Source organism: Malus domestica, chromosome 08 (genome assembly GCF_042453785.1).
Source record: "Malus domestica chromosome 08, GDT2T_hap1".
NCBI lineage: Eukaryota > Viridiplantae > Streptophyta > Magnoliopsida > Rosales > Rosaceae > Malus > Malus domestica.
In genome coordinates this window covers 1893678-1907104 of record NC_091668.1, presented here as the reverse complement: position 1 = coordinate 1907104, position 13427 = coordinate 1893678, and the positions used below count along the sequence as shown (strand labels likewise).

Below are 13427 nucleotides of genomic sequence, written 5' to 3'. Positions count from 1 at the left end.
GGCGTGATTTTGCCGATTACGTCCATGGCCCATCCTCTAAACGGCCACGGCTTAATGACCGAATGTAGCGATTCGGCCGGGACCCTTTGTATAGGCCCATGGATTTGGCACTGCACGCATCCTCGTGCAAACTCGATACAATCTTTCAGTATTCTCGGCCAAAAATAACCGTGTCGTCGGAGTAGCCATCGCATTTTTCGTCCAGACTGGTGAGCTCCGCATACCCCTTCATGAACCTCTGCGATCGCTCGAGTACTCTCTTGAGGGCCGAGGCATAGCAATAACAAACCATCTTCGCCCTTTCGGTACAACTCGCTCTGGTACGTGACATAGTTCGTGGCGTGAGCCCGTGTCCTGCGACTGTGTTTTCCGTTAGGATTGTCCAGATACTGCATAATGGGCTTTCTCCAATCATCTGGTACTGCCTCAGCCGCGCAAATTTCTATAGAGTCCTGGTCCTGCCGATCCAACAACGAAGGCAAGGACATGACCCTGGTGCGTATCACATTGTCTCGACGGAGGATTTGCTGATCAACCAAGGCCGGGTATAATTGTTGTAATATTGGTATCTCCCGGCCTAGCTTGCCCCCCAGGAGTTGTGCACCGGAGGCGATTTGAGCCAACTCGTCTGCGTCGGTATTATGAACCCGAGAAATATGCTCGAATGTAATGCCGTCAAAGGACTCGGCCAAATAGCTGGCGATCATGTGGTAAGGCGCCAGAGTACAACTCATGCAGCGAAAAGACCCATTAATTTGGTTAATTACTAGTTCAGAATCCCCGCGGACGAGGACACGAGTGGCATGTAGGTCAAGAAGGAGGCCTAGACCAATGACCAGAGCCTCGTACTCGGCCTGATTATTGGTACAGTCAAAATCCAATTTGAGCGAAAAATACCAACGATCGTTGTGAGGAGACTGAATGACGATGCCTGCACCGGCCGAGGACGAAGTACTGGAACCATCGAAATACATCGTCCAATAGTTGTCGCGGGTCACCACCATGCCAATCTCAACATCAGCACCCCCGAAATCATAAGGCGAAGGGTGCTGGGCAAGGAAATCGGCCAACGCCTGTCCCTTCACAGCTTTTTGCGGCACGTATTGCAAACTAAACTCGGACAACGCCATCGTCCATTTCCCAATTCGGCCCTTCACAATTGGCCGGGTAAGCATGTACCGGATAACGTCGGTCTGGGCAATGACTTGGGTGACCGACGGGAGCATGTAATGCCTAAGCTTGGATGCAGCGAAGAACACGGCGAGACAGAGCTTCTCAACGGCGGAATAATTGATCTCCGGAGGACTCAGATTACGGCTTAGGTAGAAGATAGCCTGTTCCCGGCCGGCATCATTGTCTTGCGCGAGGAGGCAACCGATGGACTCGGCGGCCGCCGAAATGTACAGCTTGAGAGGCTTACCGCGCTGAGGAGGGACCAGGACAGGTGGGTTTGTAAGGGAAACCTTGATCTGTGTGAACGCCGCCTGGTGCTCCTCATTCCACATGAACTTATCGGAGTCCTTGAGCTTCAAAAGTGTGGAAAAGGCTTTCATTTTACCTGCCGAATTAGCAATAAATCGGCGTAAAAAATTGATCTGGCCGAGTAAGGACTGTAATTGTTTCTTTGTTGTTGGGGGTGGGGCGGTGATGATTGCGCGTGCCTTGTTCTCATCGACTTCAATCCCACGATGATGTACGAGGAAACCAAGAAAATTCCCGGCCGATACACCGAAGGCACACTTGGCAGGATTCATCTTGAGGTTGTGCTGACGCATACGGAGAAAAGCCTGTCGGAGATCGTCCAGATGTGTCTGTCGGCGTTTAGATTTGACGACAACATCGTCGATATAAACTTCGACGATGGTGCCAATTAAATCGTGGAAGATGGTGTTCATCGCCCGTTGGTACGTGGCGCCGGCATTCTTGAGGCCGAATGGCATGACAACCCATTCGTAAGTGCCGAGTGCCCCCGGGCACCGGAAAGCAGTTTTGTGCACATCGGCTTCGGCAATAAATATTTGGTTATATCCGGCATGTCCATCCAGAAAAGATAAGATCGCATGATTCGCCGCGGCATCGATTAACAGATCTGAAATCGGCATTGTATACTCATCTTTGGGCGTTGCCAGATTCAGATTGCGAAAATCGGTACAGATGCGCAGTGCACCACTTTTCTTTAATACAGGAACAATATTCGCCAACCATTCGACATATCGAGCTGTCCGAATGAACCCGGCTTTCAAAAGCCGAACTAATTCGTCCTTAACACTGAGTTGTACTTCGGTCGAGAATCGACGAGGTGGCTGACGGAAAGGCTTGAATCCGGGCTTAATACGTAATTCATGCTCGACCAAAGCACGATCTAAGCCGGGCATTTCATGATAACTCCAAGCAAAACAATCTTTGAATTCCGTAAGCAAAGCCCGCAACTCGTCCTTCATTTGTTGAGGAAGTAACGCACTAATAAACAAAAGTCGTGGGTCATCGGCCGTCCCAACATTAATCTCTTCCAAAGGGTCCTTGACAAGGGGCCGATAATCTTCGAGCTTGGCCGGGGCGGCTCGAATTTTATCAAAAGATAATACAGGCCCATTATCTCCCTCAGCAAGGAACTCGACGAGGTTGACACCCGAATTTGGTTGTTTGGATATCGTATACCAATGGGCCAGCAGTCGTTCCATAGTAGATGAAACCGCGGCCCTACGTGCTTCCCGATCGGCGTCAAACATCGGATTCGGGGAGAAAGTTAGCTAATCCGAGTCTCGCCGAATCCTGCTGGACAGTCTCGGCGCCAACCTCGATAGCTTTCTGAACGGAAATCCGAGTCGGCCGTCCTTCTTCATTGAAGCCTTGCAACGTAAAATAGCCGACGTGATCGTCATAATACCGTGCTTGAATCATGTTGGCTTCGAAGGGCTGGCTATCGGCCGGATGAACAGTGACCGATTTGCCGTCCCAAAAGACAAGCACTTGGTACAATGAGGAAGGAATACAGCTGGTTTGATGAATCCAATCTCGGCCGAGCAATGCATTATACTCGGTTTTGGAATCAACCACAAAAAAGGCGGTCATATGGGTGCGACCGGCAATATTCACAGTTAACGGAAGCACACCTTTGGTGTGGGACTTGTCGCCGACAAAACTGCTCATTGTGATCCCTGACGGAATAAGTTCGTCATTGGAACGGCGTAAGGCCTTCATGATGTTCAGGGGCATGATATTGACAGTAGCTCCACAATCGACAAAAACCTTAGAAACCGGATATCCCTCGATGTGTGCCGTTACATACAATGGCTTTAAATGGTGAAGCTTGGCCGATGATAAACGAGGGAACAATTCGGCCAAAGCGGCCTTTAGGCTATCATCTCTTGCTGTTGACTCGCCTTCAGCAATCGATATAAAATCAACATGGCCAGGTTCCTCGACAACCACATCTCCATCGAGGAAATTTGGTTGAGCCGTGCTTGATTGAAAATCGGCAGGTAATACATGAACCATACTAATTTCCATATTATCCAGGACGGACGGGCCCATCAGGTCGAGACCCTCCTCGTTCGGTTGGTTAGCGACTACGGACTTGGTTGTCGTCAGAGTCGGACAACGAGATTCTTCCGTCCCTTCAACAATGGCACCCGGCGGAGCTGCTTCGGCCACTTGTTGGCTCCGCGTGACCGCCTCAGGTAAGGTCGAGATTGACAATGAGCTTGGGGTCAAGTCCTGAACCTGCTCCTGGTAGTGTAGCCGAGCATCCCTAGTGTCGAGATAAGCATCAAGACGGGCAATACGGGCGATTTCATCGGTCGTAAGGCCGAAGAGAGAAACTGCTGAAAATACTTCAAAGTGATACCGTAAATACTGAAGGTCCTCTAGCGAGAAAGGAAGGTCAGCGACATCGATATCGGTATACGGGTCAACTTCAAATCCAAAGACACGAGCTTCTCGTATGTGCTGGAACCTTGCTTTCAATCCTGGATCTGAGGTCTTCTGGATGATCCGCTCAGCATCCGGACAAGCCAAGACAAGATCAATGGTGTCCTGACATGCCTTCGGCAAACCATACAAATCGTTGGCCGAATGTTCCTTATGAAATTCTCGCATATATTCCAAAGACTCCCCAAGGAACGGGGGGTGCAAATTCCGTCGAATTTTGACCAAAGGCTCTTGTATAGCTATCGGGGATAATTTGCTTTCGGCCTTTTGCCTGAAATGTTCAACACGTGCCTTCATTTCCCCTGGTCGAATGAGAAGTTTGATCCGCTTATCAGCTTCTTCAAACATGGTCTCGACGTCTTGACCGACCAGCCGTTTTCCCTGAGCCAACTCTGTCATAATTGGTGGAGGTGGTCGCTTTTCATTAGTGGCAACTGTATCCTTCGGTCGCCACTTAGGGGCCGAAGTTTCTTGGGCTGCTTGTCGGCGAGCCATGCAATCCATCCGTTGATGCCGGCGTTTCTGAGATTTGGACAACGCGGTATAGATGCCCTTCGAAGAATGGTACGTATACCAACGTTGATCTCTAGGCTCAGGTGGCTTGAAGGTCTTTTGACTCCGTGATGATCCTGAACTGCTAGAATTACGCTTATAGTAATCATCGTCATAAAATGAAGCATCAAAATCGAGGCGCCGCCTGACCGGGGGTGTCTCTTCCATCCGTACTTTAGGACCGAGCCTCCCAAAAACCCCATGATGTTGGTCTTCATTGGCTATCTTTTGCCGAGTTACGGCCACGGGTTGCGAAGAAGGTTTCTCTTCTGGTTCACTGTCGACCTTCGCTTTACATTTTCTGCACAGAACCGCTGTCCCACTATCTTCATCGGCGCTATACTCCGTCAAAGATTTGACAATAGCGGGCCCCGTTAAGGCCGCAGATAGTTTATCTGAACGCGAATCGGCCATGAACCGTGGCCGAACATTCTGATTCCGCGGGCGTTGTGTCTCAACCACTTCAGCCTTGCCTTTCCCTTTGTCCTTGGGTAGGTACGCGTCGACCATATTTACTGTTGCCGTGGGGAACGGATCAGTATCAACACTCATCCTCTTCTCGGGGAACTTCAGTTTGCCATTATCAATCCAGCTTTGGACGTTATCACGAAATACGACGCAATTGTTTGTCGTGTGTTTGCTCGAATTGTGGTATTTGCAATACACCTTTCCTTTAAGCTCCTCGGCCTTAGGAATGTTATGACCAGGCCGAAGCTTAATGATTCTTGCTGATAACAGTTGGTCAAAAATTGCGTCAGCCTTGGTAATATCAAAAGTATAAACCTTTGACGGTTTCGATGTTCCTTCAGTGGCCGAGCGACTTTTGGCTTCTCTAGAATCAACCTGAGTTAATGCCTTGCAAATGTATGGTTTATCTATTACTATCTCAGCCGCATCCACACTAACACATTCATCCTCGGTTGATGCATAATTGACAGTAGGGTTCTTGTAAATCGTTCCCCGAGTTGGAGTCTTCGAAGTCTTTTCCTCGCGGAGCAAATAATCGTACTGCTCGACATGCTGGGCCAATTCGTACATGTCCCGAAAATTTGCCCCCAAGAATTTCTTTTTGTATTCGACGTCAAGACCATTCAAAGCCAGTCTGACAAATTCGACTTCGGGTAAGGGCACTCGGCACCAATTCCTAGCCGATTTAAACCTAGTAAGATAATCCATTGGTGACTCATCAGACGCTTGAGCCATCCGTGCTAATGAAGAAACTGACATCTCCATCCCCGGCCGATAAAATTGCTCGTGGAACTTCTCGACCAACTCCTCCCAGTTCTGGACGGAATTAGGCGGGAGATTGATGTACCAGGCAAATGCCGAGCCGGTCAATGAAAAATTGAACAGCCGTAACTTGTGGAAATCACTATTCACATCTCCACATTGCGCGGTGAAACGAGCCACGTGCTCCAACGAAGACAGGGACGATTCACCAGCAAAAAGACTAAAATCTGGGATCTTGAAGCCCTTCGGGTATCCAAACGTCTCAACATAAGCTGGGTATGGATGAATAAACTTGGGAAACTTCGGCCCTTTCTTCATAGCGGAGTCGATCATCCGCTGAACTTCGGTCATATCAACAGATGCTGCTTCGATCCTTTGGTCGGTCCCGTCTGACCTACTGTTCGACCCTCCTCCCTTCTCTAAGTTAATTGTTTTGAGCGGGGCAAGAATAGGCCCGGCCGGTACAATCGGTGCCGGGTTGTTTTCTGGTAAGCAAGTTTGGCGAAGATCGAAAGGCCTGCTGCCACCAACTTGGCTAACCAACATTTCGAGCAGTTTGGTTTGCCGATCATTGGCACTGAGTATCGCGTCCTGCAGCTTGTCAATGCCTCGACTGAACGTCTGCTCGACTGACCGAGACTGCTCGTCCAGTCGCTTTCGGAGGAACGACCTCGTTGGTGGGTCTGTTCCTTCACCACCATCCTCATCACATTCCTCTATTATCCCTTCATTGAGAACGCATGTGTTTCTGTTTGGGATCTCTGAACCACGGAGTTGACCGCCGAGATTAAGTTCTCTCTCTCGGCGAGTCGCGCTCGTGGACTCAGGTGTACCAACGCTAAGGGGATTCTGCGCCTGTGGCACACTCTGTCCTATGCTCTGACTCGGTAAATCGGCTGTCGACTTTCCCATAGCTGTTTTTTTTTTTACCGATCGTGTTTCAATTGGCATGAACTTCGTAGTTTAGCACTGGGTCCCACCGGGCGTGCCAAAATGTTGACCCTAGAAATTACAAAGCCTACGTGGCGCGCAGGCCGAATATATTCTAAGCTAACTACGTCCTTCGGTGATTGCGGGGCGTGCCAACTCGTCGGCCGAGGCTCGGCCGAGGAGTAAATTTGATGATGCTGCGTTGGGTCGCGCTACTGACTTCTGCGTCTTGCGATTGCGGCCGAGAAAGGAACGCGTCTCGGCCTCTTGGGTTCTCGAGCCTGAAGACAAGGCTGCTATTTCTTACAAAGTTCACGAACCGAATTCGGCTTACAATGTGCCGAATGTAATAACTGTAACACCTCACCTCGCCGAGAAGGCTAATGAGATGACCTCGACCAACAAGGATTCGAAAACCCTTCTCGACCGAGACTTGGATAGGCAATCGACCGTTCTCGCCGCAGTGCTGTTGATGCCAACGGAAGATACTGCGAGACCGACCGACTCTACGGTGACAGAGCTATCTATGCCGACTTAAGATATCACCGGTTGCTTCCACAGTGCTGTTGATGCCAACGGAAGATGTGTCAGCGAAAAAGGAAAAGAAAAAGATCTTAAGTTGTGAGAGTTTGCGCAGGGCAATTTTGTATTGATTTTTGTGAGGCCTTTTCCATTGCTGAATGTCTTGTATTTATAGAAGCAGAACACCGAACCCGAGTTCTAATCCTATTCGAACTAGGTTTCCTTCTCCGGATTAACGTTACCTCAATCAGTCCTACCTCTGCTAGGACTACGAATCTAGTCCTTTACTGAGCCGGATTCGCCTTCTAGTTTTACTGATCTCGTCGAGGGTCCCTATTGTATTAGGACTCGACTTGCACTCTGATTTAACCGATCTAGGCCTAGAAGCCCATGAGCTGAAGCCCCCATGACTTTCTCGCCGTAGTCTTCCCGGGCCGAAAGTAATACCTCCCTCGGCCCAAACTGCTATTTTGGGCCTAAACAGGTATACGGTGCAAAGTTGAAACTATTTCCAGTTATAGTCTGATTAGCTGCTAATGGCATTTTCATTGTCACCCTCATCTATACCCTAAACCCAATGTTCAAACCGCGTTGGGATTTTGCCCAGCGTAAGAAACAGTGAGGAAACTTCGTACGTATGCCTAAAATGGGATTTTATCTGTTTAAGGCAATATTACATTTGATTGATTAAAGTGATGCAAACTCTATTGCCAAAAGTGGAGAAAAATAAAATGTTAGAGAAATATTCTTCCTTGGAGCAGGTGACTCCAGATACAAGAAGTTCGACAATGTGAACAGCTCTTTATCCGCAGCAGTAGGTGGGAGTGGTTCCATTTCTTACATTAGTTCACCTCTATAAATTAACTAGTCACCATGCACTGAGAGTAAACCATACACTCAAAGCCTTGGACTTGAATTATCAATGGCAGTCTTCAGAGGAATTTTCTTAGGTCTTGTAGTTGTGACACTGGTGGTCTCAGCCACGCTCTCCGCCGCTCACCTGGATGGTTTCAACTTTGGGTCGGGTGGGTCTCAGACTCACGATCTTTTCCCACAATTCTATCAATCGTCGTGCCCTCAGGTCAACGACATTGTCATCTCCGTATTACAGCGGGCCATCGAGAAGAATCCCCGGGTGGCAGCCTTTCTGATAAGGCTTCACTTCCATGATTGCTTTGCTCAGGTTCGTTTTGATCAAAACTTACTTTGAAATGTATAATAAAATATGCATGGCTAAGGCTAAATATATGATATGATTGGATGACAGGGCTGTGACGCCTCGGTGCTACTAGACAACTATTAACAGAAATGTAGAAAGACACAGAAATGCAGAAAGAGCATGTATCGAAGAAGAAGAGAGAGAAGGGAAGAAGAGAAAGAGAGAAAGTAATTGATTACATTGATACTGAATTAATCTTTACAACTATGAGAATACAGTTTATATAGCCATCATGACTAGCTTACAACCTAAGCTATTTAACTAACTAATTTGATAACAGCCTAACTAACTATTGATGAGCTGGAATGATGAGGTGGACTGATATATTCAACATCCCCCCTCAATCTCAACTGGGTTTCCCAGTTGGAGATTGAATGAGTGCTTTGAGAAATGTAGAACTTAGGAAGTCCTTCTTGTCCATATACTCCTAGCTCTGCTGCTCCTCACCAATTAATCCTCCATGGCTTGCAAGCATTGAAAATTACTTAAGAACGATGCAATTTCATACTCATCCATCAACTTCCCAAAGAATTTCAGCCCCTCAAACTGATTTCTACACCTTTGTAGCTACTGTTTTCTTTTGCGATAAGGTACAACCACATATAGTTATCATCCTTTCAAACTTGCCAAAACTAAAACAGGTTGCTCATCCCATTATCATCACACATCACTTTTGCAGATAGAATATGAACAACTTTGCAGAATCTTGAACTAAGACACTCTTGGCAATCGGCCTTCTTGAGTGTACAATACCCAACAAACAATCAAACAATACCCAATAATGAATCAAAGATTCAATCTTTCAGCAATCTTTCAACAATGGCAATCGACCTTCAAATCCTACTAAACAATCTTTCTCTTAGAAGAAATGGCAATCGGCCTTCATATTCTTCTAAATCAGTTAATGTTCTACACACACTTCTGGCTATCGGCCTTTCTGAAGTGAAACATAAAAGGGAAATGGCTATCGGCCTCTCTATCCCAACAAACAGAAAACAACTTTCAGACAGCTTTATACTCCGGCAATTGGCCTTAAGGGAGTACAGCATACAATCACAGAGAACCCAATTAACAGACAATCTTTTAGACAACATAAAATCCCAGCAATCGGCCTTAGGGAAATACAATCAACAATTTTATAGCAACTGAGAAATGACAATTGGCCTTAAAGATTCTCAAATATGACATTCGACCTTGAACTCTTCACAAATCTGAAGTATACGGCGATTGGCCTTGACACTTCCGAAATTCCCAACAAAATTCTCAGTGAGACATTATCACAATAGTTGATATGCAGGAAAGAAAACTAGTAATCAGAAACAAAACCTGAGAACTTGAATCTTGAAACCCAGAAAACGCACTTGAACATCCAAGCTTGTACGAAGAAAAACTTGTTCACCCACAACGGAAGAGCAACAAATCACCAAGAACCGACCTCCAGCGATGACACACCTATACCAGAATCCTCGCAAACTCCGGCAATTGGCTGACACAAATTATCAAACACCTGGAGCGCACAAATCTTCATCACCAACGAAAACTCCATAGACAAGTATCGAAGCCTCCCAAGAACAGCAAAACATCATCATCAACCTTACACAAAGATCAGCTACCCATCAGAGGTACTACAGCGGAAGTCAAAAGATCATCCATGGCGATGATACCATATTAACAGAAATGTAGAAAGACACAAAAATGCAGAAAGAGCATGTATCGAAGAAGAAGAGAGAGAAGGGAAGAAGAGAAAGAGAGAAAGTAATTGATTACATTGATACTGAATTAATCTTTACAACTATGAGAATACAGTTTATATAGCCATCATGACTAGCTTACAACCTAAGCTATTTAACTAACTAATTTGATAACAGCCTAACTAACTATTGATGAGCTGGAATGATGAGGTGGACTGATATATTCAACAACAACAGCACGACTATAATAAGCGAAAAGGGGGCAAAACCAAACGTGAATTCTCTGAGAGGATTTGAAGTAATCGACGAGATGAAGGCCAAGCTAGAAGAAGCATGTCCCCTGACTGTGTCATGTGCTGACATTGTTGCTCTTGCTGCTAGGGGATCCACTGTACTAGTAAGAAAACTAATTACACCCTCAAATGTCGGTTTATAAATAGAAGAACAAACGTATGTAACATAGCCCAAACTATTACTTGATTAATTTACTAATAAGTGATCAACTTGGTTGGTGTATGTGGTGCAATGGAACAGAGCGGTGGACCTGATTGGGTGTTGCCACTAGGAAGAAGGGACTCCAAAACTGCAAGTTTTGAAAGCTCAAACAGAGACATTCCAGCACCACTACCCGATCTCTCAGCCCTAATAACCACCTTCGAGCGTCAGGGTCTTGATGAAACTGACCTAGTTGCCCTCTCAGGTACCCTATAATTACTGAATTTTCTCCTTTGTTATCACATTATTTGCAAGGGATCCTTTAAACTTGGTACGTTTTTCTGATTTTCCCTCGACTTTCAAGTTAGTTTTGAGCTTTCTAATATTTTGAAACGTGCCAATTTGTCCCATGTTGTCAAATGGGTTAAAATTTTCCAGCAAAATGAGGGTTATTTTTGTCTATTCCAGTGGGAGAAGTTAAATTTGATGAATTTGACAATTAGGCACACATATTCAAAACTAAAGAGGCTCGATAGCAAACTGAAAGTCGAGGGGCAAAGTGAAAGATTATGAAGGAGTGAAATTTTTTAAGTTTTTGTTAGGATGTCACACTATTATTAGTAGAGTAAAAATATGTTTCACGAACCACGATAGCCTAAACGTGGCACAAATTCAAGTTGAACATTTATGGCTTTTTTTGTTAATTATGAACAATATCAATGCAGGAGGGCATACAATTGGGTTCGCTAAGTGTTCGTTCGTCAGGCAGACTCGGAAATCAGTTTGCCCAAGAAGAGGTGGCGACAACACACCTGCTCCCTTGGACTTTGTTTCCCCTACAAGGTTCGACAACAGCTACTTCAAGCTTATACTTGGGGGACATGGACTTCTCCCTTCAGACCAAGTACTTCTTACTGGGAACAGAAGGCAGGCAGCTGAGCTGGTGAAAACCTATGCTGCTAATGAGAGCTTATTCTTTCAGCAGTTTGCTAAGTCCATGGTTAAGATGGGGAACATTAGTCCTCTTACTGGGTTCGAGGGACAAGTCCGAAAGAATTGTCGTCGCGTTAATTAAGTAATTAACTATCTAAATTAAGTTTATGTATATGCTTCAACTAATAAGAGACCACTTTCTTAATTTGACCTTTTAAATTTCTTCTGGGGTTAAACTTTTAGCTTTAATGCTGCAAAGGTTCCAGATAAACGCAAAGTAAAACACTTATCTTAATCATTTGTACTTTTCTTTCATCATGGTTGATGCCTTTCCCAGGAACATACATATTCTTGTTTAACAAAAAAAAGAAAAACAAAGTATGCTTCTTTGTTCGTTCTCAAAGGACAACTTTTTACGTGTTTGCACTCTTGACAGTGGAATGATCAGTAGTAAAAAATAAACTCTTGCATAACAAAATTTTGGGCGTCAAAATACACCTTGTCGTGCAAAAACCTTTTTCATTGATGAAATTTTAAAACTCACCGTGCAACGTATATATAAAAAAAAAAGAATAAAAACTTTGCGCCAAGTACACAACATAATGTACGTAACATGCTTCATATAAACCAATATCATCTAAGCAATCCAAACCGACATTCATGTCTTAAAACTAAAAAATTTAGACTAAAAAATGAAAAACTAAATGAACTACTAGGAAACACCACAATTGTCGATAGATGAGACTCTCTTCTTCAAAACGCCCTCTCACGAATGGCACCACACGGTGTCTCATGGGAAACCAATTCCCACATTGGCAACAGTCAAGTATTTGACTCAAAATGGTATAAAATCATTACAAAATTTTCAATTGATTATCCACCCATTCAATGATATATCTCTAAAATGATACAAAATCATCATCAGAATTTGACCCGATTATGAGTTGAAATACACAAGCATAGAAGAATAAGGAATATATATTTTCAATAATTATTCAATAAATGTGATAATTAGTTATGGAAATATATATCGATCATATGGCATTTGGAGAAGCAAATCAAAACGTACGAATTGAATGCGTAATAGGCTCAATATTGTATATATAAGTTGTTTTGTATTTGGAGTTGATAGAGAAAGGTCAAGGTTACATATATATAGTTTGTCTGTGGATCGATCAAAGATGGCAGTTGGAATGAACAAAATTTTGGTGATTGGAATCGGCCTTTTTGTCAGCTGTTTGCTGCTCCGATGCGAAGAAGTTGATGGAAAAGAATATATAGTGGGGGATGAGAAAAGATGGAGCCCTGATGCTAACTTAACCCAGTGGACTGAGGACAAGAAGTTCAAGGCTGGAGATGTTTTGGGTAATTAAAATGACTGACTAACACTTTGGTTTTCTTTTCAATTGGTGTTCATGCATCCGATTCCTCAAATATTACTATATTTGATTAGCAGCTGGTTTGTTTACTAATTCAATATTGTATTTTGAAAACAGTTTTCGAATATAAAGATCCCCTTCTCATGGTAGCTGCTGTACGGGACAAATATTTGTTCGACAAGTGTGACTTATATGCCGGCGTGATAAAACTGTACACTTCAGGAAACGATCATGCGGTATTGGAGAAGGGCACAATCTACTTCGCACCTTATCCGTCTCCCTACTGTGAAAATGGAATGAAACTTACAGTTCATGTGGAGTAACTATATATATATAGTTATAAACATGATGCAGTTTATCAGGCTCCACTGTGAATTATGTTTATCAGGCTCCATTGTTAATTATGTCATACAAAAGAGATCCTGTAATATGAGGAAATAATTGGAGCTGTATTGTTTTTAGATTTTGGAGTTTTTTTTCTCTTATCTCTAACCTCGGGTAACCCTCTTGTTCTCACACATAGATGCATGAGAATTTTTTAAGGGAGACTTTAGATGCGGTCCCTAGTTATGAACAATCTTTGACTGAAACCTTGTTGTTTTTCAA

At 44.5% G+C, this 13427-nt stretch overlaps 2 protein-coding genes across 2 annotated transcripts; one reads left to right on the top strand and one right to left on the bottom strand.

The window, feature by feature from the left end:
* Positions 1-426: 426 nt before the first annotated feature.
* LOC139198287 (uncharacterized) lies at positions 427-2681 on the bottom strand. Its single transcript, XM_070826766.1, has 4 exons — positions 2153-2681; positions 1234-1558; positions 587-1110; positions 427-527 (listed from the first exon to the last, which is right to left on the bottom strand). Exons 1-4 carry the CDS (start codon positions 2679-2681, stop codon positions 427-429), a joined length of 1479 nt encoding a protein of 492 aa, XP_070682867.1.
* Positions 2682-8010: 5329 nt separating this feature from the next.
* On the top strand, positions 8011-11639 carry LOC103428664 (peroxidase 9-like). The gene is made up of 5 exons (XM_070827054.1): positions 8011-8347; positions 8432-8456; positions 10305-10471; positions 10609-10774; positions 11235-11639. The coding sequence occupies exons 1-5, from the start codon at positions 8087-8089 to the stop codon at positions 11582-11584; spliced, it is 969 nt and encodes a 322-aa protein (XP_070683155.1). The 5' UTR covers positions 8011-8086; the 3' UTR covers positions 11585-11639.
* The last annotated feature ends 1788 nt before the right edge of the window (positions 11640-13427 follow it).